The sequence below is a fragment of the Neofelis nebulosa genome, chromosome 9, assembly GCF_028018385.1.
Source record: "Neofelis nebulosa isolate mNeoNeb1 chromosome 9, mNeoNeb1.pri, whole genome shotgun sequence".
In the NCBI taxonomy this organism is placed as follows: domain Eukaryota; kingdom Metazoa; phylum Chordata; class Mammalia; order Carnivora; family Felidae; genus Neofelis; species Neofelis nebulosa.
In genome coordinates, this window is record NC_080790.1 from 54,734,147 (window position 1) to 54,760,012 (window position 25,866).

General features: G+C 44.8%; 1 protein-coding gene across 1 annotated transcript in view; it reads right to left on the reverse strand.

The window, feature by feature from the left end:
* ARHGAP25 (Rho GTPase activating protein 25) overlaps positions 1-25,866 on the reverse strand; it is a 91,196-nt gene that overhangs the window by 14,834 nt on the left and 50,496 nt on the right. Inside the window, exons 3-5 of the mRNA XM_058686391.1 lie at positions 19,163-19,308; positions 5,245-5,452; positions 384-516 (exon numbers count right to left, since the gene is read on the reverse strand). Coding sequence (XP_058542374.1) covers positions 384-516; positions 5,245-5,452; positions 19,163-19,308 — 487 coding nt within the window. The remainder of the gene's footprint in view (positions 1-383; positions 517-5,244; positions 5,453-19,162; positions 19,309-25,866) is intronic.

Here is a 25,866-nt window from a genome sequence, read left to right on the forward strand (position 1 = left end):
TGGCTGACACTCCTGATCATGGTGGAACTAGAACATTCTCCCCTCTCACCAGCCTTCCAGGTTGGTCAGCCTGTCCTTGTGTCCACTGGGTGATCTCAGCAAGGCCATATTGCTTGAAAGCCTTCTCAGAAGCTTTCTCTTTCTCATTAAAGTGGCTTGGGTATATTTGATTATAGTCAATTCTTTTTTGGATTGTTACATCCCAGCAAGGCTGTCACGATGACTGGCTTCAGTTGCCTTCTGTTGTTGACAAAGTTCCAGTTTGACAAAGTATCTCACTAAAAGGTATGAGTCCCTTGACCCACTGTTGCTTGCCTACCAGAAGAGTGTTCAGTAACTATCACCTTCCAAAGCAGGACAACTAACTCTAATGAGATACAAACCTTTGCCTCATCTGCATTCATGAGCTGCCCGCACAGCAGGAACCCTTCATACTGGCTCCAGGGAACCACTGGCTCTGGGAGGTCTCGGAGGTAAAGCTTTAACAGGGAGGCCACGGTGTGTACATCTGTATCTCTGCAAGAAAATAAGCAATGTTGTTTGAAAATAAAGCTCCAGAACATTCCTTGCCTTCCCCTTTGTGGTCCACTAAATAGAATCCCAGGTTCCAAAGGGGAGTTTTGCAGAGGAGCAGAGTCTGATAAAGATGTATCCAAACAAAACATCTTTGCTAATCTTCTGGAATCATGACCCTCAACACTTTTTTCTTTATCTCTTCCACCCAACTGCCTCAAAAGTAAGTTCAAGGTCTACTTTTTCATTAATCCTATTAAATTATTTTAGTCTTCATCTCTTTCTATTTTCTCCAAGTCACTTAGTACCTCACAATTTTGCATTTTCTGCTTAGTCTCTAATTTTTCATGTGATAACTCATTTATATTGATGGCCCATGATCTCTTTAAACCCTCAGAGAGCTCAAAACAGTTCTGGGATTCATTCATATATTTGTGCAATTGTTCAATAAATAAGCATTGAGAGAACCTACTAGGTGAAAGATACTACCTCAAGCACTGGGATTTCAGCAGTGAACCTGAGGGATATACAGGACACCTGGCCTCATTGAGCCACAGAGCTGTGCAGACTCAAATGTTACCAAGTCACTACAAAATTGTGAGGCTAGTGCCATGACTAACCTGGGACTGTATGGAGGTGTGTAAAAGGGACACCCAGTGCAGAGCTGAGGATCCATAGGGGACAAGATCTGAAGAATGACAAGGAGTTACAGTATGAGGAAGGGAGCCTAGAGGGTGGGGAGCAGAGGCCCAGCTGCAGAAACACAGACAACATTCAGATGACTTCCTGTTAACTGAAGGAAGCTTGGACTTTTCAGTTCAGCTTGTCCAGTTTATAACAGGAGTGGGCAAAGTATGGCCCAGGAGCCAAATCTGGCCCATTGGCTGTACAGTCTATGAGCTAAGAATGGATTTTACATTTTTAAATAGCTGGGAACAAAACTCAAAAGAAGCAGATATCATAGCATGTGAAAATTATCTGAAATTTGAATTTCAGCATCCATCAAGTGATATGGCCATGCTTATTCATTTTTGGATTGTCTTTGGCTGATTTTGAGCTATAACTCTGCTAAAAGCAGAACTGAATAGTTGCAGTAGAAACACTCTGGCCTGCAAAGCCTAAATATGTCATATATGGCCTTTTATCAAAGTCTGCTGACCCCTGTTTTATAGAGCTATTGCATTTATTATGCAACTCTATAAGAGAAAATAAGTCTGAATCTACCATATGCTTAAAGCTCATTAGTGAAGAAATTATTTACTTCATATTTATTTACTTCACATCAAAAAACCCCCCAAAAAACTGGTATTCTTAAGTGACTGTCCTGGTAGTACTTTGAAAAGCGAGGATGTGCTGAGAGGTTCAGACAATCTGAATGGCTCCTCAGTTTCATCGATGGGGAATATAGAATTCACTGGGTAGGAGTGCCTCCTGGAGAAGGGACAGGATGGGCTGGTTTGGGCAGAAGGAAAAGAAGGGAGGCATTGGAGGAAGCAGAAATAAGAGCATCAGGACTTGACTGTAAAGCTCTGTCTTGGTATCCTGAGTAAGTTTTTTTGTTTGTTTTTGACAGCCAGTGTTTGGAGATGTCTTCTGAAAAGGCCCCAGCTTTGCAGCCTGTCAGCTCTCTACCTCAAAATGAGAACATGAACTGGCACGGAGCCCTGTCTGTGCTCCACTGCTGCCTCAGGAAACGGGGGTGGGAACCATTCACTTAAGGTGGGGATTCTAGAAAAGCCTTCCCTGCTGAGTCACTACCTAAAAATATCCCTGGACAAAGTCCTCTTGTCAAAATACGTGAGACATTCCCAAGAAAATGGCAGAATGACAACCAACTAACACTTTGCAGGAGGAGCATTCACCCAAAGTTGCAAAAGGAGCCATGAGGCTTCTCCTCATGCCCCTGCATCACCATCCATTCCATGGTCTTGGTCAGAATCCGGGGCCTCTCCCTCACCCCACACCCAATTAGGCTCCCAAATCCCCTCAAATCTATCCAAATGTCACGTGAATCGCTCTAAGTCCTGCCCCCCTCCACTGCCCTATTTCAAAAGCCAATGGCCTTTTGCCAGGATTCTGTCCCAGCTTCCTAGCTGGCCTTCTGCCTCCACAGTTCCATTTTCTGATGCACTGTCCACTGCCTGGCAAAATACAACATGCAAAATATGCCCAAGGAACGAGTGTTGCAAACAACAAATTAAAATGAGAAAGACAGTAGAGACAATGAATCAAAAAACAGAATCTTTTAAAGAAAAATGACAACAACAAAAACCACAAACTACTAGATAGTTCAATCAGAAGAAACTATGACAGCAAAAATATCCAACATTAGAAAAAAAGGTTATAACCACTGATATAGTGTAGATGCTTCAGTGTTATAACCAGAGAACATAATTATCTATGTAAATCATCTTGGAACATTTAAAACCAGAGAAACCTTCCCGATTCATTTTATCAGGGGGAGATAATGCTGCTTGTCCTGGCTAACTCCTTATGCTTGTCTAAGGCATCTCAGTGTAAACGTCATTGCTTCTTGGGGGTCTCCCTAAATCTACCAGATGGTGGCAAAAAGCCCCTATTCTAAGTCCTCATAGTACCATCTAGTTTTCCATTTTAGCACTTAACACAATGGAAATTATACAATTATTTTTGTAAATTTTTAGTATAATGTCTGTGCCCTAATTTTGTCAGAGCTGACTCACTTGTCACTGTTACAGTTTACATTTCCAGCATGATTTTTCCTGAGTTTGCTATTCCTTCGACCCAATGAAACATGTTTAAGTCAAGTTAAACATGATTTTTTTTAAGTCAAGGACTAAGAGAAAGTCAGGAGCCAGGTTGAACTTCTGAGCTCAACACCTGATCCACTAGAGGTTAGCCCAGGCCCCACCGATGGCTCTGCCAACACTTCCCTGGTGGCACCGACCTTAAAACATGGCACATCTGTATGTTTCTCATGGAAGTATAGGTATCAGAAGTGTATCGGCTTTATGACTGGATAGTATCCAGTCCAACAGAAACTCAACAAAGAGATTTTAAATTTTATTCATATATGTTTAATGAGAATCAGATACAGCTGCACTAGCACCTACCAAATAAAAGGTCCTTTGTTTCTTTTCATTCCAGTGAGACAGTTTGGGAGATCTCATGGTGAAACCACACATATGACCAACATAGGGGATCTAGATGACTACCCACAAGGATTATGTAGACCCAAGCATCGGCCCTGGGAAGACTCTGAAGAACCCCAGGTGACCGTTCCTATTTCTGGGTATGTAAACGCTACTCCTTAATTCTGGGGGTGGAGAGGTCATGACAAGCTGTGGTAACTTTCCTCCTTCCTGCCCCAAATATTTCATAGGTATCCAAGACTGTGACTCCACCACCCAGGCTGACTTTATAGGAACATAAAATCAAGCCTAGGGCAAGTATCTGACAAACCCTTGCAATCACCTCTATTCCTCCTGGCTGACTCTTCACATGGCTTTAGCAACAACCCACCTGTATCTTTTGATCAACTCAAAGCTAATTAAAAACATAAGAAGGAAACTGAATATAAAAAGGTGGTGAGCTTAATTGATCAGGTGCCTGACAATGAAATGCAATTTATAGTGCTGCTGAGAGGTCTGTAAATTTGATGCCCGTAACCTGCTGTAGTTCCAGTAACAACTCCACCCGTTGCTTTCCTGTAAAAATAAAGCACCCTTGGTGAGTTAACCTACTCCGTGCCGAAGGCAGCAAAGACAGACACGCGGTGGCCCAAACTCAGACAGTGGCGGTGAGATTGGAGTGAACAGAGATGCTTTACAGGGAGAATGGGCATTGCTGGTGACTGGGGTGGATGTGGGGAGAGGGGACTAATGGCACTTAGCTGTTCATGATTTTCCCAGGATCACCCCTATTCCTAGGTCCTAAATAACCCCTTGGGGAATTTCAACCTTTGGAAACTGGACAGAGTTTGGGCCTGCCTTACCAAATCTTGATTTATGGGCTGCTGATTTGGAAAGAACAATGGCTCTTTCTTGCCAGCGGGACAAGCGCGCACAGGCAACCGAGGCAAATATTGCACAATAGGCAGAGAGTGCGTACAATGTCGACGTGGGTGCTGTACTAGCTGACTGTGGCAGAGCCGAAAACCTCGCCTGGGTAGCTGGAGGCGGTGGGGCAGGTAGGCGATGGTGAGAAGAAATGTCACCACAACTGATATTCCCCAACCAAACCTGGGCAACCTCCATGGGGGAGACCTAAGAAGACGCCAGGCTGCCACGATATCAGTATGTACTCTCTCCAAAAAGGCTCAGAACTAAGTTCAGAGCCGCACATTACTTATGGTCTCCCAACCTGACAAGAAGTGCTGCTTCTGGCCATTTCTGGAAAGCTGAGAGCATCGGAGCCCTCGGGTATAGGTGTGCTACGTTCTCTACCACACTGAGTCTGTTTGTACAGTCTGCTCACTCTTCAACGTTCCTCACCTGCCCAGTGGTGTAGGCCTTAAGCTAGGTCCCATCATCCTCCCGGCCTCCCCTACATCCTAAACATCTCTTGACTGCTCAGCAAGGCCCTACTTCTAGTTCACTTCATTCCTCACATAAGTCGCCAGCAAAATAAAAAGCTCTCTTTGTTGCAAGCCAGGGCCTTGGAAACTTCTGTGTGAGTCCGGTAGCTCAGCCGGTAGAGAGAGGTCCTCCTACCCACATATGGCAGGGGGAGGACATGGTGAGGACAGGGTACCTGTCAAAGGAGGGCCGCTCCCCGGCATCAAAAGCGTCTCTGAGCTGCTTCACCAGGTTGTCCTGCCCAGGCAGTCGGAAGATGCCCTCTTCATTCAGGCCGTGCTGGAGGATGAACTCCGCACACTTCTCCACCAGGATGGGCACCAGGTGGGGGCCAAATTTCTGCTCATAGGCCACGGTCTCATCCAAACGCTGGCCAAACACAGCTAGAAAGAGAAAAACAGGATGTTCCCATCATTCTGACTTCCATTGGATGAAATGATAGGTCAAAGTGCTTTCTTTGCCTATTTCTAGATTTGCCAGTGTTGTGTATAACCTCAAAAGTTTTAGCGCGGGGCGCCTGGGTGGCGCAGTCGGTTAAGCGTCCGACTTCAGCCAGGTCACGATCTCGCGGTCCGTGAGTTCGAGCCCCGCGTCAGGCTCTGGGCTGATGGCTCGGAGCCTGGAGCCTGTTTCCGATTCTGTGTCTCCCTCTCTCTGCCCCTCCCCCGTTCATGCTCTGTCTCTCTCTGTCCCAAAAATAAATAAAAAACGTTGAGAAAAAAAAATTTTTTTTAAATTAAAAAAAAAAAAAAGTTTTAGCGCAATGATACTAAACGAAATATAGGAGACAAGCCATCCATAATATTTCCTGGAGCTACAAATTTGGGAGAGTCTCTGGAAGTCTTTTTCTCTTGACCCACAGTTTTACATATTCAAAATAACAACTCGCTTTTACTGAATACCTGTTGTCTGCTAGAAATTGTGCTAAGCACTTTGCACACCTGTTCTCATTTCATCTTAACAGCAACCCCACGAGGTAGTAGAATTGTTATACTCACCTTGCCATTAAAGACACTGAGCCTTAGAGGCACTGGTGAACTTGCCAAGGTCAGGTGCCAGGGCACAGTAGTCAGAATTCAAGCCCAGGCAGTAAACTCAAGAGAATGTACTCTTAACTATGGCAGCAAGCAGGCAGTTTTGAATTCTGCTTGTGTCATACAGCATTAAAAAATAAGTCTATCACACGGATGTCTCATACCCTATTAAACCATTGTGGCATTCTTAATAATATAGATTGTTTATTATGTTTTACTATTTTCAAAACAGCTACAGTGAACATGCTTATCCACCGAGCAGAGTTCCTGGAATGTATTCAGCACAATGTATAATTTCTAATTAATTGCTTAATTAATTAATTAACATTTGGATAGGTGATCACAGGCTTTTCATTCTTTTGAACTATTTCCTTAGGGCAAATTCTCACAAGTTGAATTACTAGGTCAAGTGTTTTGAACATTTTTATGACTCAGTGGTATGCAAATTGTTGTCCAAAAATATTTTTCCAAATTACACTGCCTCCAGCAAAGCATGTGTGGACCAGCTCCACCCCAGCCCTGTCAGTACTGGCTCTATAATTTCCCCACCCCAGCAGTATAACAAGGTTAGTTTTTAAATTTTTTTTTTTCAACGTTTTTTATTTATTTTTGGGACAGAGAGAGACAGAGCATGAACAGGGGAGGTGCAGAGAGAGGGAGACACAGAATCGGAAACAGGCTCCAGGCTCCGAGCCATCAGCCCAGAGCCTGACGCGGGGCTCAAACTCACGGACCGCGAGATCGTGACCTGGCTGAAGTCGGACGCTTAACCGACTGCGCCACCCAGGCGCCCCACAAGGTTAGTTTTTAAATCAGGACAATCGTTGGCTACCCATTCTCCCACCAGGCCCCTATTCCCTTTGGTTCCTGGAGGCTCAGAAGACAGGTCATGGCTTCAGCTCTGTCCTGCCTGATTTTCCCTCTGTCATAATTAGGACCTGGTTACACTGACCACTTCAATTCCCAGGACACTGCTTCCCAGAGTCCTTTGGTGTTCCCCATGGTTCGCTCTCTGGTTGGTCCCCTGTATCCAGTCTCTAACGTGGATTTCACCTGTACAGAGCTATACTGAGCTCGTGAATCTGCCGTGTCCTCTGCACTCCCACCCATTGCCCTAAGCCAGGCTGGACTATTCTCTCACCTATGACAGCTGTGGTGTTCTCTTCTGACATGTTCAAAGCCCTCCTGCTGCCTACCTTTCTAAACCGTCTCCAATTTCCCTAAGCACACTCCCCGCCCCCAACCCTGTTTTTGTCACCCACTTCTTCCCCAATTGCCACAGTAGCATTTTCTAAATTACTCCTCAAAGTCCTAGGGGCTTCTTCTGCAGACCCTCAGATGCTGGGAGGTGAGAGCAGTGGATCTGGGAGGAGCTGAGCATGGGAGTGGTCCCTGTATTTCCTACTCCCAACCACATCTGCTGGGCTGTTGTCTGTTATACTTATTGCGTTTCAGTGACACTGTTTGATTAAATATTTCTGTGGCTGCAGTTTGAAAGTTGGGGCTGGCATTCCTTAGTTTCGCATTTGGTCTAGCCCCCGCCTACCTTTCCAGCCTGACTTCCTGTCGTGCCCCCACAGGCACCTCACCCTGATGTTCCCAAAACCCTTGGATGGTCTTCTCATTGCCCAGTCTGTGCATGTCTCCTTCCTTGTCTGCTGGAATTCCATTTGTCTTCCTTGGCCTGGCTCAAATACCATCATGTCTGCCAAGCTCTCCTTGACCCCAGCCTGAGAGATTCTGTCCCTACTTTGTGCACCTGTATTCTTTCTCAAATACCCCAATCCCTTTCGACACCATACTGTAATTATCTATATGTACCCACACCCTCTGCAAGACTAGGCTCCCCAGAGCTGGAAATATGGGGGTGCTCTCTATTCAACCCCAGTGTTCAGCACAGGGCCTGGCACAAGGTAGGTAGCACATTTTGCTGAATTACTTAAAGAATTATTTCATCTTTAAGCAAGTGCTTTCCATGATTAATGATAAGTTTGGCATTTCTTTAGAGTAAGCTCTGGTAGAGACCTCCTCAGTGGAAGAATTCAGCTTCCCACTAACATTTCTTGAGTGCCAGCAGCAGCTCACGTGGAATAGGTAATACAGACAAGAGAACATAGGATATGGTTCTTGCTTTCAATTAAGTTACACTCGAGCTATGAAAATGAAATGACCACATGCAAAATAATGAGACACAATTAGACAATGGCAGTAACAATGTAGAATTTGGTTCCTATATGGCTGTGAAAGGTGCTGGATAGACACTTGGAAGGAAAAGTTTGAAACAATCTGACTTAAAACATAGGCCACATGGCATTTGTAAAATTCCTTTGAGGAGCATCTCAAGGGGGGAGGCAGATGTGTTTCTGAGCAGTTGAAGACTTAGGCTCAAGGGGCCCCTTGTACCCTGACAGGGAGAGATATTCCAATACAATGTGGGGATTTGCATGGAGATGTCAGAGCAGTCAGATGGGAGCCCCATTCCTGAGGTCCCAAGGCAAATGCTCCATTTTGCAGGTGACCTGGAATCCTCTCGGTAGCAAGTCCTGTAACTTTTCTCCCCATCCCAGCCTCTCAGCCTTGTCCTGTGCTCCTCCTTCATCCCTCCCAGGCCCCACAGTCAGTCATTGTAATACCACTCTCACCAGTAAACCCACTTCCCAATCCCCCCTTTCTCCTCCATCATCTCTGCTCTGTGGACTCTTAGTACCCCCTCCACACCTTCACCAGGTCACCAAGAGCCCCAAGGGAACACAGCATTCCATATCACGGAGGCTTTTATTCCCAATCAGAAGACCTTGGTTCCAAATCTCCCCCACTCCTCTTGCTCTCACCACCCACTCCTTTTCCCTCTGTGTCTCGGCAGGTGACCTGGTCTCCTCTTTTCCTTCTCTCCTCAAGTGGAGGAAATCATCAATGAACTCTCTTATCCCCAATCCCTGCCCTTCCTGTCCCTCCTCCTCTGTCTGTCTTCTCTCAAAGGAAGAAAAGGACCCTGTGCTTTCATCTAAAATGATGCTTTTTTGACCTGTGGGTTCCATCCCTTTGCAGCTCTTCTAGGACTTCACTCCCTCTCTTTTGTATCTTAAATTTTTTTTTTTTTTTCCAACGTTTTTTATTTATTTTTGGGACAGAGAGAGACAGAGCATGAACAGGGGAGGGGCAGAGAGAGAGGGAGACACAGAATCGGAAGCAGGCTCCAGGCTCTGAGCCATCAGCCCAGAGCCCGACGCGGGGCTCGAACTCACGGACCGCGAGATCGTGACCTGGCTGAAGTCGGACGCCTAACCGACTGCGCCACCCAGGCGCCCCACTTTTGTATCTTAAATATTTCTCTTTTTAGTTGAAAGAGCCCAGGTGAGCCTAAGTCTGCCAATTTATCAAACAATAACCTCCTACCCTAGCTCTCAAACAACCACTATTTGCCTTCCTTCTCTTCATCAGGACACTCATAAGAACATGTCTACTTCCATGCTCACAGGCTCTACTTCTTTGCTTATCAAACTCTCCACCTCTCAACCCATCCAGTCTAGTTTCACCAGTCTGCATCTTTCCACCCAATCCACTCGATAAAATTTCCAACGCCTTTCTAATCGCCAGACATGGCCTATGCTCATTCCACACCCCACTGGTCTTCCCTGAAGACTCATGATGGTGTTGATTCTCCTTTCTCCTCATGAATTTCTCCCGACATGATGACAAAATCATCGTTCTCATTCTATTCCCATTTGCCTCCTGGTTCCTCTGCAATCTCCTTTCCTGTGCTCCTTCCTCCACCTGCTCCTTTCCTGTGTCACTTCCCGACATTCCAGCTTAGCTGTCCCCTCCCTCTAGACATTCTTTTTGAGGAAGGTCATATGATTCCATACATTTGGATACCACCTACAAATTGGTAACTTGTAAATCCACATGTCTGGGCCAGACCTACCTATCTTCTATCTATCTATCTATCTATCTATCTATCATCTATCTATTTATCTATCCTTCCTCATTCAACATCTAATGGCAGTTCTCCCAGTGTCTTCTCCAGTCTCACTCTTGTCCCACCCCCAACACTCCCAAATTACTGCTTCTCCTGGAGCCTTCTTCCCAGGCAATAGCATTCAGTCAGTCAAGCACTCAAGCATCAGGCACTTTCCTAGTCATGGATAATACAAAACCATTAACACAAGGTACCTGCACTTGACAAACCCCATCTGCAAAAGTGTGAGTGTCGGGATTATCTGCACTATCCTCTTTTTCCCTCCAAACACATTAGCACTTTCTTTTCTTTTTTTATGTTTTATTTATTTTTGAGAAAAAGCATGAGCAGGGGAGGGGTAAAGAGAGAGGGGGACAGAGGATCCAAAGCGGGCTCTGGACTGACAGCAGTGAGCCCTTTGCAGGGCTCGAACTCACGAACTGTGAGATCATGACCTGAGCCAAAGTCTCAAAAGACTGAGACACCCAGGTGCCCCAGATCAGCACTTTCTAAATTAAACCATCTCTTCTCTGTCCTCGCTGCTACTGTCAAAATTATTGTGATGGTTGCTTTTGCAAGTCTGTTTCTTGCAAATTCCTTCCACTGGAATTCACAAAATCATTCGGCAAATACAGACTGAGTACCTGCCTCTTGGGTAGCTGGAGATTATTATAGAAGGAATGAAGAAAGGTCTTTGCTTTTGCAAACTCTGGAGCTAATACCCTTCCTTCTCCTCACCTTGAAACCTGATCTTCCTGCAGCAGAATTTCCAACTGTCTTCTCCTCAGAGGGAACCGATCCCTCTCTCTTCTGTGCACACAGAGCTACTTCTCATGTAGCTTAGTTTTAAACATGTCTCTCTTCCACTGGACTATGAGCTCCTCAAAGGCAGACAGCCTGTCTGGTTCACCATCTATTTTTATGTCCTGGCACAGAGCCTGGCACATGATGGGCCAGTCCTTGAAGAGCTGTCATCGGCTGTCTGCCATTCCTCTTGTCCTCCGCCCCTTCTCTCCTGAAAGTACTCTGATCAGCACTTCTCCAAACTTGCTCTGGTCAAGGAGATCAATGGCCTTTATGTTTTTAAAATCTAGGACTCAAATTCTCAGTCTTCCTCAGAACTGCTCTATCAGCACCATGTGACACAGAAAATCACCCCTTCTTGAGACACTTTTCACATGGCTTTTGGCACTCCCACTTGGTTCTCAATTTGTCTCATGGGCCATGCTTCCTCAGTCTCCTCAGATGATTCTTCCTTTTCTCCCTGACCTCTAAACATTGGAGTGTCCCGGAACTTCCTTCCCCCATTCTCACGTGCTCTTTAGCACACCCACTGTTTTCATGTTACCCATACAATGAAGACACCAAACTGCATACCTCCAGCCTGGAAATTAGTCAGAGCTATTCCCTCCAACAAGAAATGGGCACTATGGGCTGCAGAGACAGCAGGACCAACAGGAGAGAAAGAGCATCCTGATTTTCTTTAGTTTGTCTCAATCAGGCTTTGTCAATCTCCATCTCCGATCACATATGAGGAGTTTGGAGTACCTCCCTGGAACTCCAAAGACTCAATCCTGAGTTGCACGTACCTCTGACTTCTCAGTCCTGATCACCCCTTCTGATCCTGGGTGGACATGAAAAGGCTTAGACCCCAAGGGAACTAGGGAAGGAGGAAGACAGCAGACAGTGGTGTGGGAGGTCTTTGGAGACCATTCTCCACCCCAGGCTCCCCCATCATCGGCGCCATGCCTCCCAGGCTGCACCCACTCCTTCAGGGAACTGGTGCCCCTGCTTTTCCTGCCCTTGGCCAGCAAGTCATTTACTCAGAACACCTCCTCACTCTGGACCAGTCACTATTAATAGAGGCATTGCCATCTTCATAGGTACAAATCTTAATTGATTAATTATAATATATAATGTAATAATTATTAATACATTTGATTAATTACACTAATTTTATGTGCCCTAAAAGTTTTCATGTGTGCTCTTGTTTAGTCCTCAGAAGAGCCCTACAAAATAGATATTATTGTTCCATTTTGCAGACTGATAAATTGAGACTTAGGTTAGGAATTTGTCCACTGTCATATTTGCCTTGTGATTCTAAATTCAACACTTTAATTTCTCTTGTTTAAAGCCAGTGGAATACAACTGTCTAGGTGAAACTTCAGACATCACTACGTCTCAAGGGGAAGAAGAAAGGCATAGGGGGCTGCCTAATCTCTGCTCATGGGCATCCTCCACCCTTTACTTCTAAGCCCCCTCCTCAGATTTGCTAGGCAGCCCCAGGACACTGAACTGCTTTAGGGAAGCGAAAGTGGAAGGATTAGCTGTCACCTCCTTTCTAACCTCATCCTCCCTTTCTGATCACACAGATGCTCCTAGTTTCAGGACAAGAGCTCCTCCCCCTACCCTGCCTCTGGTCCAGCCCAGGTGCCCAGAAGGGCCCGCCCCACCCCTGCCCCCCTTTCCCACTGGCCCAGAACTGATACCTGCCTCCCAGGGGCTCAGTTCCAGGACCATCCCCATCTCTGCAGGAGAGGGAAGGGGAGCTGGGCAAGTTTCTTTTGGTGGAAAAACTGAATCACAAAATAGGGACGAAATACCTTTCTTTCGGTGCTTGGGTGTTTTCTTCCTGAAATTCCAGCAAAAGAGCAGGGCCAGGGCAGTAAAGCCACAGCCCGAGTCCCACCGCGGCATCCTAAGAATATGAGGCATGGTGGGGGCCAAGGAATCACAGTCTCTGCAGAGCCAGCCTCACGCCTTCCCTCCTCTCCAACCTGGAAGAACCATCTTCTCTCGCTTCCAGATCAGCACATGCTTGTAAATACTGCTCAGGTTCTGACTCCAGGAAATCATGGGATCTGTCGGCACCTGCCCCTGGCCCTCCCTTCCTCCTTCCCACACCACTTCCCCTCCCCACTCACCTTTACACACATGAGTCTTGGCTTTTAAAGAGTGAACATAAAGCTGTCAGGGCCCGCAATAAAAATAAGTGCCTCCTTTTACTTAGCAGCTAATTGTCAACTGCCATTCAAGGGATACCGTGTAGGTGGGTTAAAAAAAAAAAAAATCCCCCACACAAGCCCTTACCAGCATTGCTCCATATATCAAAGTGTCTGGCAGGAACACAGGATTTCACTTAGTGTTGATGAAGCCAGCCCACTCTTCTCTGAGTGCATGTGCTTTCAGAGTTGCATGTGCTCAGTCAAGCCTTCAGAAAGAATGATCTTGGAGGTGGGTTGTTGGGCAAACTGAGATGATTGCCCCCCTCTCGTTGAGGAGATTTTAGCAAATAGTGCAGCAACCCTGCCAGACATACCCAGGAGACTTGAAATGGACTCTTAGCATCATGAAGGGACAGGCGGGGGCAGGGAAGGGTTGCCAGGAGGAGTAATGCCAGGATGCTGCCAGCCAAATGTTCATCCCTCCATTCACCCATAGGCTGGGAACAAAGGACTTGACTGACACCACATTCACCTTCCATGTCAAATTCACTCCCATGTCATGGCAATGTCACCTCTGAAACATTGTACAAACCTGCTCACTTCTCTCCATCTTCACCACCACCACCCTCATCTAAGCCACCTTAGGATGAAGACCAACATCGTTAGCAAGCAATATTCACTGTTTTCACCTTCCTCTTACTCTAGAGTCTGTTCTCCTTTCTGTCACAGGACCTTGGTATATGCGATTCCTCTGACTGAGGAATATACTGTTCCTCTTTCCCCTCCTCTGTCTACTTAGCCTCCACTGACCCTTCAGATTTAAGCTTAATCATCACTAGTTCAGGGAAGCTTCCCTGAACTTCTTGACAAAGACATTTTCCCCCCACTGTGCATTATATGTTCTTCCTTCATGGTACTTTTCACAGTTGTAACATTATGGTTTGGGGGTTGATTCATTTCTGTGTCTTCTGTTAGACTGTGAGCTCCTCGAGAGAGGGGACTTAGTCTTTTTCTCACTGTTGTACCCCCAGGGCTAGCACAGTGCTTGGCACAAGACACATGCTCAATAAATATTTGTTGAGTAAATGGATAAATAAATAACTGGCTTGTGTCTTGTGTTAGGATCTGGGGAGAGGGGGATTACCAAAAATAAGTAAAAATCATCCTTGGTAACGACCAGTTTAGCTCTAGCTAAAAGAAAAAGAATCAGAATACCTGGAAACACAATGAATCAACAGAGATACCACACTCCCACAGCCTAAACCCTGCTGTAGATTGTGAAATCATGCTCTGAAGGATGCAGACAACTTAAGAAATGAGAAGAAGGAAAGGAACCCACGGCATGTAAAAGCACAATGTTTATATACTCTATGCTCAGTGTTGGCAAACACACAAAGATGCTTAAAACATGGGACTTGCCCCAGGTCTTACAACCGGGTTGGTCAGAGAATAGCTAGGCACAATTCAGTGCAGTGCTTATATACCCAGCAGTAGCCTGAGAAAAAGACGGAGAGGCCAGCCTCCAGAGCAAGAGAGCAAAGCAGGTTCCCACTAAACAGCAGTTTGCAATGTGGCCTGCCTGCTCCCTGGGAGTGGGACAGACACCTGGTTTCAGTGTGGGGATCCTGGAAGGACAGAGCCCTCCTACTCAGGGAGGAGGTGGTTTATAGAAAAGGGGGCAGCTGTGAGCCAGGGGACAAGTCACTAGAAGTCCAGATGTGATCACCTCTCTTCCCTTTCTTCTACTTAAATCAGGAAAACTTGGAATTACATCCAGAACTTATGGGAAAAAATTAATCTAACTTTTCCAGTCAGGTCCTTTGGAAAGAATAGTGGGGGGAAAAAGAGATAAACTGGCTGGCTACGAAGGAAAAGGCTGGAAAAGCAAGGTACACCAAGGTGGTGCTTTCCATGGTGATTTATAATAAGAAATGTATTTTTGGTCTTTCACCCATTTCCTGGCACAGAACTCCTAACTAAAACTCTTGGAATTTCCTGTGATGAGAGAGATAAACGTATCTTTTATTACATTAATGAGGTGAGTTTTGAAAAGCACCTAAGATAAGGGACTAATTGACTAGTGGAACCAACTTAGTGATTCCTAGGTTAGAACATTCAGTCCCACCCCCTGATCTCCAGGGAGGGGTGAGGTGCTGGAGATTGAGTTCAATCACTAATGGCCCATGATTTAATCAATCATACAGATGCGGTAAAGCCTCCATAAAAACCCAAAAGGATGGGGTTTGGAGAATTTCTGGGTTGATGCTATGTGGAGATTTGGAGAAGAGTGGTACTCCTGCAGACAGCCTTCACTGCACATCTCCTCCATGTGGCTGTTCTGAGTTATATCCTTTTATCATAAACTGATGACCTAATAAGTAAACTTGTTTCCTCAATTCTGTGAGCCCCTCTAGCAAATTAATTGACGACAAAGAGGGGATCATTGGAACCTCCAATCTACAGCTTTGGGTCAGAAGTACAAGTGACCATCTGGACTTGAATTTGGCACCTGACATGCGTGGAAGGGGACACGTCCTGCAGGACTGAGCCCTTAGGCTGTGGAATCTGATGTTATCTCTAGGTAGATGGCGTCAGAGTTTAGTTAAATTGTAGGACATCCAGCTGGTGTCCAAGAATTTCTGGGACGTGTGGAGAAATACACTAGAATTGGTCACAGAATGGGACAAAGTGAGAGGAATGTTCAGAGCCAGCTATGAGGCAGGAGGAGCCAAGGGGGAAAAGTTGGATGTGCCGTGGGAACTATGTGGGCCATTTCTCTTGTCAAGGGAGAAAGGGAGCCAGACAGAGACTGGGGCAAAAAGGGTCTTAGCTCTGCAAAATTGTTACTAGAGTGACTTCTAGAACAGTTTGGACCCATTATCCAGGTCATACAAATGGACTACAGGCATCTGCAGTCGAATGCAGTTGAACACAAAATTATTCTGTCTGAACATTTTTCCAGGGAGAGTTTCCATAACTTTTATCAGATTCTCTAAGGGGTCTACAAACCATGAAGAGTTTCACCAAAGCTCACCATTACCACACTCGGAGGAGATCATTCTAGAGGCAGCAACCCATTGACTAAATAATTTCCCACATGGTCATTTAGCAAAGAAGAGAGCCAATGGGAGTAGAACATAGTACCAGCATGGGAAGAGAAGGCCGTTCCTTCGCATCTACTGTGCCAGACACTGTTTAGATTCTGGGATACCGCACTGAATGAAACAGAGAAAAAAATTCCTACAAAGTAGATTGAAGATTTCCTCCTAGCCAGGGGAGGCCAACTATGAACAAATGAGTGAAATATTTAGCATGTTATAAGAGGGTAGTACTAAGGAGAAAAATTAAGCAGGAAAGAGAGATAGTAAGGGCTGGGGGTAGGGCAAGGAAGGGGTCCGATGTCAAATGGGATGATTGGGGGAAGGTTCACTGAGGTAATGTTTGAGCAAAGACTTGTAAAAAGCAAGGTACCAAACCACACAGCTACTTAGGGAAAGAGGATTCCAGACAGAGCAAACCGCAATGTGCCTGAAGCAGGAACATGCCTAGGGTATTTGGGGAAGAGCAAAAGAAGTTGGGGGACCATTGCTGTTATTCAGACGAGACAGAATGGTACGTCAACCAGGATGGTGGTAGTGGAGATGGTAAGAAGGGAGCAGGTTCTGGGTGGGGAAAGCCATAGAAAGCTTCAGGAAGGGCTGGAAAGAGGCAGCAGCAACACATCTCAGTGTCTTCCCACTATTTCAGGGGGCATGCCCTGCAGACCTAGTGGACCGCAGATCGGAGGCACTTTACAAGTGGGACCAGCCTGTGATAAGAGCTGCCTACAGAGGTAGGAGACTCAGCCCCGCTCCTCGGCAGCTGGGCTCCTTGGACTAATCATCTATTTTCTCAGGACACTAGTTTCCTGACTTACAAACAGGAAGAGCAAATGTCTGGCTTGCCTCATGGCCTCAGTCTTAAAATGCCTTCTCATCCTGAGATCTAGCATTCAGATTCCATGAGAGGCTTCAGAAACATCCGAAATGCCACGTCAGAGACAAATCCTGTTCTCTGAATAAGTAAATACGCTGTGCTCTTATTTCTCGTCCCTTGGACTTTCCCCTGACTGCAGGATTTATGCTTGACTTGCTTCTCAAGTGGTGGCCTTTTGAGGTGGGGTAAGGAAGAAATCCCCATGTAGATTAGGACTCAGTACAGCAGCTCATCATGGTAAGGCTGAGCCCAGCACCATATAAGGCACAGAGACTGCTATAGTACAGAGACAGCATTTTGACTCAGAATAAGTGCATAATTAGGCAATGTCCACTACCCTTGTCAATGCAGGCTGCCTAAAGCACTGGACTGAAGAAAGCAGGAAACGTCGATGGGGCTCACAGTCTTACAATCTGGGGCAATAAGGAGGGTCACAGCTAAGATTATCCAGGCTGAATGGTATACAAGAGAGCTTTCATAAATGAAAACCTCATCTTGGACTGATTAGCACAGTAAAACAACACCGTATTTGGGAACTGGGAAATGGTTACTGAAAGGAAGCTATTCTTTTTGTAATACGATGTGGCTGCTCACGATGGCTATGGCAAGCACTCTTGAGTTTGGGTGTCCTATCAGTAACTTCTCTCCCAGGCCCAGCAGGGCAGATCACCAGCTACAGGACCACCTCCCTTCCCCAGCTCCTGAGTCTTAAAGTGCTCTCCTGCCCCCAGCTATCCAGATGGATCCTCCTTCTCAGGAGTATGGAATGGGGTGGTGGAGGCTGAGCTCGGCCTCTGCTGTGCTCAAGAGAGAGATACAGGAAAGCTGGGGCTGGCACAGCTGGATTGGGCCAGGAGTAAGTTCCAGAGCGCTGCTAAGGACGCAAAATCAGGCAGGCAGAGAAAAGCAGAATGCGAAGCTGATTGGCCCCAGAGAAACTGACAGGGTAAGTTCTGGGCTGATGGTTCAGTTCTTGGGCCCTAATCTCTTGAGCCCTCTTATCACTTCTCCCTTGGTTTCTTTGAGTAGCTACTGTACCTACCCAGTAAATCCTTCTTTGTTGCCTAACATCATTGGATGAAATTTCTATTTTTTGTAACCAAATAATCCCTGGAATGAGTTAAGAGTATCTAACAACATGGGAAAACCCCTTTAGCTATAAAATAAAAGGTATTAAATTGTATATATTCCATGCTTGTCATTCTGAGGGAAAAACAGAAATGTATATATGAATACCAACTGGATAGAAAACGTAAAAATTCCTCTGCTGGCTGTAGGGGTGACTGTTTTCCCATATTTTTTCAGATTTCCACAAAATTGTTACGGTGCTCATAATTTTTTTAAAGAAACCATTGGGCAATCCAATAAATATTTAATATTTGAGCTGTAAGAGCCCCTCCCCCCGCCACTGCCATGATTTCCAGAATAACAGTCAGCACAGTCGATAAACAATTATATACAGTTATCCTGGAGCTGACACAAATAAGTGCATTCCTAAAAAGTTGAAGGAAAGTGGTCAGTGGAGATCACCCGTATCAGTTCTTCATATTTTTATAAAAGGAAAAAACACATAGTGGATTCACTTGTTTGTTAATTGCAGATTCTTTTTTCACAGCGGTTTTTCCTCTAGTGCAGACCCAACACCAGGTTTCCCAGAAAACTCAAACACCTGAGTTATGGAACCCAGAAAAGTGCTCACCCTGAATTCACCGAGAACCTGAGAGTCCGGACGCATCTCCTGAACCTCTCCCAGTCTGAGCGCCCTTACTCTGGCCAGCCACTCAACTGTCCTGTGTTGATCATCTCCTCTTAGCTTTCAGCATAGCTCTTGCCATCCATCCTCTGTGGCCCCACAAGGCCATAACCAGGCAGAATCATGGTGCCGCGGAATGTTGGTGCTGCTGGGGACTGGGGTCAACTGGTCCAACCCATCCATTTTACAAATGACAACACTGCAGCCCAGAGAGGAGAAAAGGCTGCTTCAGGGCATCACACACATTTGCCGATGAGGTACAAAGGGCTGCAGTCTGTCCAGCTAATCTAGAGTTGGCTCTCTGGGGTCACAGAGGGTGGGAAGCTAGATGCTTGGCAATGAGTGTGGCCTCAGAGTTGTCCTCTGGTGGTCTCCCCATCTTTGAGATGTCACAGACACCTGCCCAGGCAAGCCTGCAGGGTCCTTACCTCCAGAGGGCGTGCCAGCGACTCTCTTAAGGAATTTAACCCACTCCTCCATCTCCGCCTGAGAGCTGGCCATGAGGACATAGGAGTCCTGTCCAGTGCGACTCTGGTCCCATGAGGCTGGAGGAAGAAGTAACACTAATGAAGGTCTTCAAGTGGTAAGAGGCCAGGACAAGGAAAGTGAAGGGAAGCCAAACTTCAGCTGCTTCCTTGGTTCAATTAAACAACCAGTCAAACAACACAAAGCATTGTCTACTTATCCTCAAGGGAACTGAAGAGCTATGCACCTGAAACTCTAATTCTATAGATAAACTATTGAGCACCAGTGGTTTGCAACTGGGATGCCTTGGGCTGAGATCTGCTCCTATGGATGACAGAAGCGATTTCCTCCCAGAAAGGAAGAGGAAGTTCAAGGGGCAATGTCAGTTAGAGGAGACAGGCTCAGCCTGTATGAGATGGACTTTAGTCCTTCACACCATCACAGACATTTTCCTAAGCTACTCATAAGCTCAGCTGTTGTGATGGGGAGGGTAACAGCAACTCAGAAAGGAGAGACAATGAGCACATGTGTGTCTTACTCACAAAATCAGTGCTTCCTATCCAGAATTTCTACTCTCCTGCCTACACAAGGCGTTGCACATGGTAGATTCTCCATAGATAGTTGATGGACAAATGAATTTTATTAAGACTTTCCTTACAATTTTCAATTTAAACCCATGATTATTCACAGACATATGTAATGTTTCCTGGGTTCTTGTTACCAAATGCATAAAAGGGTGGTGGAATTGACAAGGGGGTGGAGCAAGGAGAGACTACCAAGAGAAAGAAAGAAAGGGAAAGTGACAAAAAGAAAAATTGGGACAGAGAGGGAGAAGTGAGGGGGCAGAAAAGCCTCAAACATAGGTCTTGGGAAGGATAAGAACATAACAGCAGCCTCTTTCAATTACAGGATACTATTAAATTTCAAAGTGTCTGTGTAAACATCAACCCATTCTTCTCACAATGTCAGGGCATTTCTCTCAAAAAAAAGAAAAAAAAGCCTGTCCTGGCACCCCAGTTGTGCCCAAACCTGTATATTCTTGCAGGGCAACAAAAGACTTTCAAGTTCCCTTTGGTTTCCTTACATAGCCTGTCTTAATATCACTGAGCTCCACCTTCTTTTATGCTTTGGGACAACCTGATTCTGAATCCATCTTATCATTGGGTCATCAGCTCTTTTGACCAGAACAGTCAGTCCATGAGGCCCTGACTATTCCTGTGAGCTAGGTGTTTCCAGAAGTAAAATGAGAAGTAAAAAGTGTTCAGAGCAAAAGTAAAGAATCCAGTAAGAATCACAATATCCCTTTGAAATAGAATGGGCTCTAGCATCATTTCAACTCTACAGCTAATGGAACTCAAGTCCAGAGATGCAAAGAGACCTGCCCATTGGAATCCAGTAAGTTACCACCAAACTCAAGTCAAGGCCCCTGGTCTTTCTCCCAATAATTGCCACTAGCCCTTATTGCTTTCAATTCGACCTTGGCCAAAATTTATCTGGTACTCTTCTCCACCATAATACCTATTCTCCACTCTATTGTGCTATCAAAAACATGCCTTTTCAGTTTACCTTGATTCCTGGGAGATCTTTTAGTTTTGTCATTAGTTTTGTCTCTACTTCATTGAGATACATCCAGCTCTCAGGATGCTCCTGAATGGCCAGGGCTTATATGGACTGACCTTTCTGGTCAAAAAAGCTGATGACCTGATAACAGGAAGGATTCTGATCCCAAAGGGTGAAAAAAGGTGAAGCTCCATGATATTAGATAGGCTCAAGAGATCAAAACCAAAGAGAATTCAAAAATCTCGTGTTGCCCTACAGAACAATTAATGTTGGGCACATTGGAGTGCCTGCTCTGTTCAAAATGATAAGTGAACCACAACCATCCCCACCTCAATCAGAATTTTTTCTTTTTCTTTCCTTTAATTTTTTCCATTGTGCTTATTCCATCATAAAAACTGTTCCATTTACTCATTTATTTGGTTTGTTGTCAGTCTTCCCCATCAGACTGTAATCTGCATGTAGGCTGTTTTCTTCTCTTCTGGATTCCCAATTCCTACAATAGTGCCTGGTTCGTAACAGGTACTCAATACACTTGTAACAACCCACAAGGCAGTATAAGAATTAAATGCAACAGAAGGAATAACTCTCTCTATCCCTGATGACTTCCTTTGGTGGAAGGAGAACAGTTTATTCTGCTAGAGGTAAGTAGGGAGAGGGAAGCTTGTCCTAAATTTTTGCCTTCCCCAAACAAAAAAAAACATAGCATGAATACAGTGAAAGTCTTCTCCATGGCCTTTGTGCAACTAACACTGGTGATCACAGAGAGAGGGCCCTGAGTAGGAAGGCCATTTCCTATGCCAGCACTGGCCCCTGAAATCATCCTGCATAAGAGCAGGACAAAAAGAAGAACTAAACATTCTCTACATCATAATACAAAAGGTACCTCACTTTAAGTTGGGTGAAGACTTGAGAATCATGGCTCCTTCCGGAAAATGGTTCCCTACCTTATTATTGCCTTAGAATTGTTTGTTCTGATGAGATGTGTGTACGTGCAGATGCACGTATATCAGGAGACCACAGCAAGTGTAATTGATAATGAAAAGCTAGATCTTCCCACCCTAGCACAGCAATCTTCAAGGGTTTTGGGCTTTTGGTGCAAAGCCCACCACAAATTTGCAGCCAGAGCTCTTGGTAGGGCTACCCTTGACAGAAAATTCAGGCTCTGGGACACATGTTACCATGGATGGTTGCATCCCACGCATTGTTCTGGGAAAGGATCCCTAGGACTAGAAGAAACTTGTGGGAAAAGAAGCGGGGTTTCTCAGAGAGGAGAGATTGAAAAAAAAATAAACTCTTCCTTTGAGGAGGAAGAGAGATGGGAAGACCTTCAGATAAAAAAAAGCAAAAGAGAAGGGTGCCTGGGTGGCTCAGTCGGTTAGGCATCCGACTTCAGCTCAGGTCATGATCTCACAGTTTGTGGGTTCGAGCCCTGTGTCAGTCTCTGTACTGACAGCTCAGAGCCTGGAGCCTGCTTCGGGTTCTGTGTCTCCCTCTCTCTCTGCCCCTCCCCCACTCTCACTTTGTCTCACTTTGTCTCTCAAAAACAAATAAATGTAATAAAAAATTTTTTTTAAAAAGCAAAAAAAAAGTGGTTTATATATACAATGGAATACTACTTGGCAATGAGAAAGAATGAAATCCTGCCATTTGCAACAATGTGGTTGGAACTGGAGGGTCTTATGCTAAGTGAAATAAGTCAATCAGAGGAAGACAGATATCATATGTTTTCACTCATATGTTTTAGAACTTGAGAAACTTACACAGGACCATGGGGGAAGGGAAGGGGAAAAAATAGTTTCAAACAGTGAGGCAGGCAAACCATAAGAGACTCTTGAATGAGAAGAACAAACTGAAGGTTGATGGGATGGGGGGGGCAGTGGAGGGGGGAAATGAGTGATGGGCATTGAGGAGACCACTTGTTGGGATGAGCACTGGGTGTTGTATGTAAGCGATGAATTACAGGAATCTACTCCCAAAACCAAGAGCACACTGTATACACTGTATGTTAGCTAACATGACAATAAATAAATAAATACATACATACAATACAATACAATACAATACAATACAATGCAATAAAAAAACAAAGGAGTGCCCATTGGGAAGGAGGCCAACTAGGAAGAGCTGAACTTAAAAAAAATTGTTTTTCTTTGTTTTCTATAGTAATAGCCAATTTTAGGATTGATTTCTACATTATAATTTCCTTTAGTTATCTCTCAAATAACAAACATTTATAAGGCACTATTAGTCACTATACTCAGTGTGCCAAATATACTTTTCATCAGCCCTCACTGTCATCATCATTGTCCCCATTTCACAGATACAGGAACAGAGGCAGGAAGAAATTAAATAACTTGATCACAGTTACACAAATAGAAAGTGGCAGGGCCAGGATTTGGAGCTGGGTGGCATGGCTACAGACCAGGCACTCTAAACTCATTGCTATGTTGGCTTCCTTGTCATTTCTTATGCACACGGCTGCCTTGTGTGAGTGGTAAGGAGGCAGTTAAGGGAAGGAGAGCCCACTCAGGGGACTCGTAGCCTCCCCTGCTGTGTCAGCCTGGCTGCATAGCCAGACCAGCAGTTCTGGAGTTCCCGGTGGGGCTGGGGCCGGCAAAGGAGCAAGAGACAGGGGGAAGCAGAAATATATTTGGTACACTTGGTATAGTGACTGATACAGAGTTAGTGCCATGTAAATGTTTGGTATTTGGGGGATAACTAGAGGAAATTATAATGTAGAAATCAATCCTAAAACCGGCTATTACTATAGAAAACAAAGAAAAACAAGTTGTTTTTTTAAGTTCAGCTCTTCCCAGGTGGTCTCCTTTCCAAACTGCACTCCTTTGCTTTTTTATGTGATGGTTTATCCATCTCTCCTCCTCCTCAGAGGAAGAGTTGCATGCTAGGCTCACACAAACATGGATTCCCCTTGAGACAAAGACAGCCTCCCCTTGACCCAGATGTATTTGAGGAAGGTAACTCTAGCCTGGGAAAAAGCACCCTCTAGTACGCTGCTAACACGCACAATAGGTGAATTTCAGCACCTGACATGTATTAAGTGCTCCGTAATTTGGGGCTGTCATTTCTTATTAGGTCATGGTGAACCATATGTGACTACTGACTGTAGACCATTTTTGACCTACCAAAATGACAGTTTCACATCACTCAATTTATATTTTAACTATTTTTTTAAATCTCTGATTCTTTTTTTTTCCTAACGTTTATTTTTGAGACGGAAACAGAGACAGCGCGAGCAGGGGAGGGGGAGAGAGAGAGGGAGACACAGAATCTGAAGCAGGCTCCAGGTTCTGAGCTGACATCACAGAGACCGACGCAGGGCTCGAACCCACAGACCATGAGATCATGACCTGAGCCAAACAGGCGCTTACCGACTGAGCCACCCAGGGGCCCCATATTTTAACTATTAATTTTAGTGTCTCACTCAGCTTCAAAACCGAGCTCCTTTCAGTGAACGGGAATGATGTACTTTTCCGAGCAGTGTCCCAGGGCCTAGGGAACACCTGGCTGCAAGCGTGCACTGACGAAAGGCTTACAAGTATGTGCCCACTTAGTTTGCCTGCAGGCTAATGAACTAGTATAGGTTCATTAACTATTAAAAATTAAAAAAAAAAAAATAAATAAAAAAAAAATATTAAAATAAAAATAAATAAAATTAATTAAAAAAAATTTAAAAAAAAATTTAAAAAAAAAAAAACAATAAAAAAAATATAAAAAAAAAATTTATTATAAAAAAATTAAAAAATTTTAAAAAAAAAATAAAAATTTTAAAATAAAAATTTAAAATAAAAAATAATATTAATATTATTAATTTATAATAATTAAATAAATTAATATTTTTTAATTAAAATTAATTTTTTTTAAAAATAAAATTAAGTTGAAGGACAGATAGGATAACAACGGGATAGGTGAGGGAGATAGGTGGAAAGGAACATGAAAAGCTAGCATCCCAGTTTTGAATGGGGCCCTTCTGCTATTCAGGTCTCTGTCAAGTTAAGTGACAGCTATCTGAGAGTAAGCTAGGTGCCTAGAGAGAAAAGAACGAATCTTGACAGAAGAATGAGGGGAAAGGGTGTCATCGCTGACACCTGTCTCCTCGTACTTTTCCAACCACCTGACTTCCTGGCCAAACCAGACATCTGATCTTTGTAAGCAGGGCAGAGACTAGTAGGCCTTGCAGAGATAGTATACAGAGGTAGTGTGGCATACCATTCTACCTGCCCGGCTGCCAGAGAGTCCACTGGGGGCTGAACCACAGGTAACCATTCAAGAAGATGGGGGTACTTAGTAGCAGCAAGAGCTGCTGAGCAGCACATCCCAAGTGTCTGCCCCTTTGCTAAGCACCTTGAATGTATTATTCATTTAGTCTTTGCAACAATCCTCCCAGCAAGGTATCGTTACACACGTTTACAGGTGAGGAAACTGGGAATCAGAAAGGTTCTATGACATTTGCCCAGTGTCACAGAGCTAGTAAGTGACAAAATGGTAATTCATCTCAGAAGTGAGTTAAAGCTGAGGTGGTGGGGACCCATCAGCTCAATGGCCCCTGGAAGGGGGGAGGAGGATCATGGATCCATGGCAGAGAGTGAGGGCGCGAAGGACATGTGGCCTCTTCTATGCGAATATGTTGTCAGAAACACAAGTCACTTCCAGCACGTGTTTGCTCTGTGCTCCACCACTTACAGGGCACGGTCACATGCACTATCTCATTAGATTCCCACAACAGCTCCGTATCAGAAGCATGGCAAAACTTGTCACTTCTCTTTTGTAGATGAGGAAACCAATGCTTTGGAAGTCTAAGTGACTACACAAAGGGACACAGCTTATTTGTAGGGTTAGCTTGTCAGAATTTCTCACTGGCCATGATAGCAGCGTGTCTGATGCTAGCTGGGTAAACATATGTGTCTTTGGAACAGAGTGTGAAGGGACAGGATTGGCATCAAAGAATCTATTAAAATCAAAAACAAACAGAGATCAGCCTTGAAAATTCCATGAGCAAATAAAACCAATTTAGTCATAAACAAGGTTCCATTTCACTGACTTTGCAAGACAAACTTGACCTGGATCGTTTCTTGCTTATGCCTCTGGA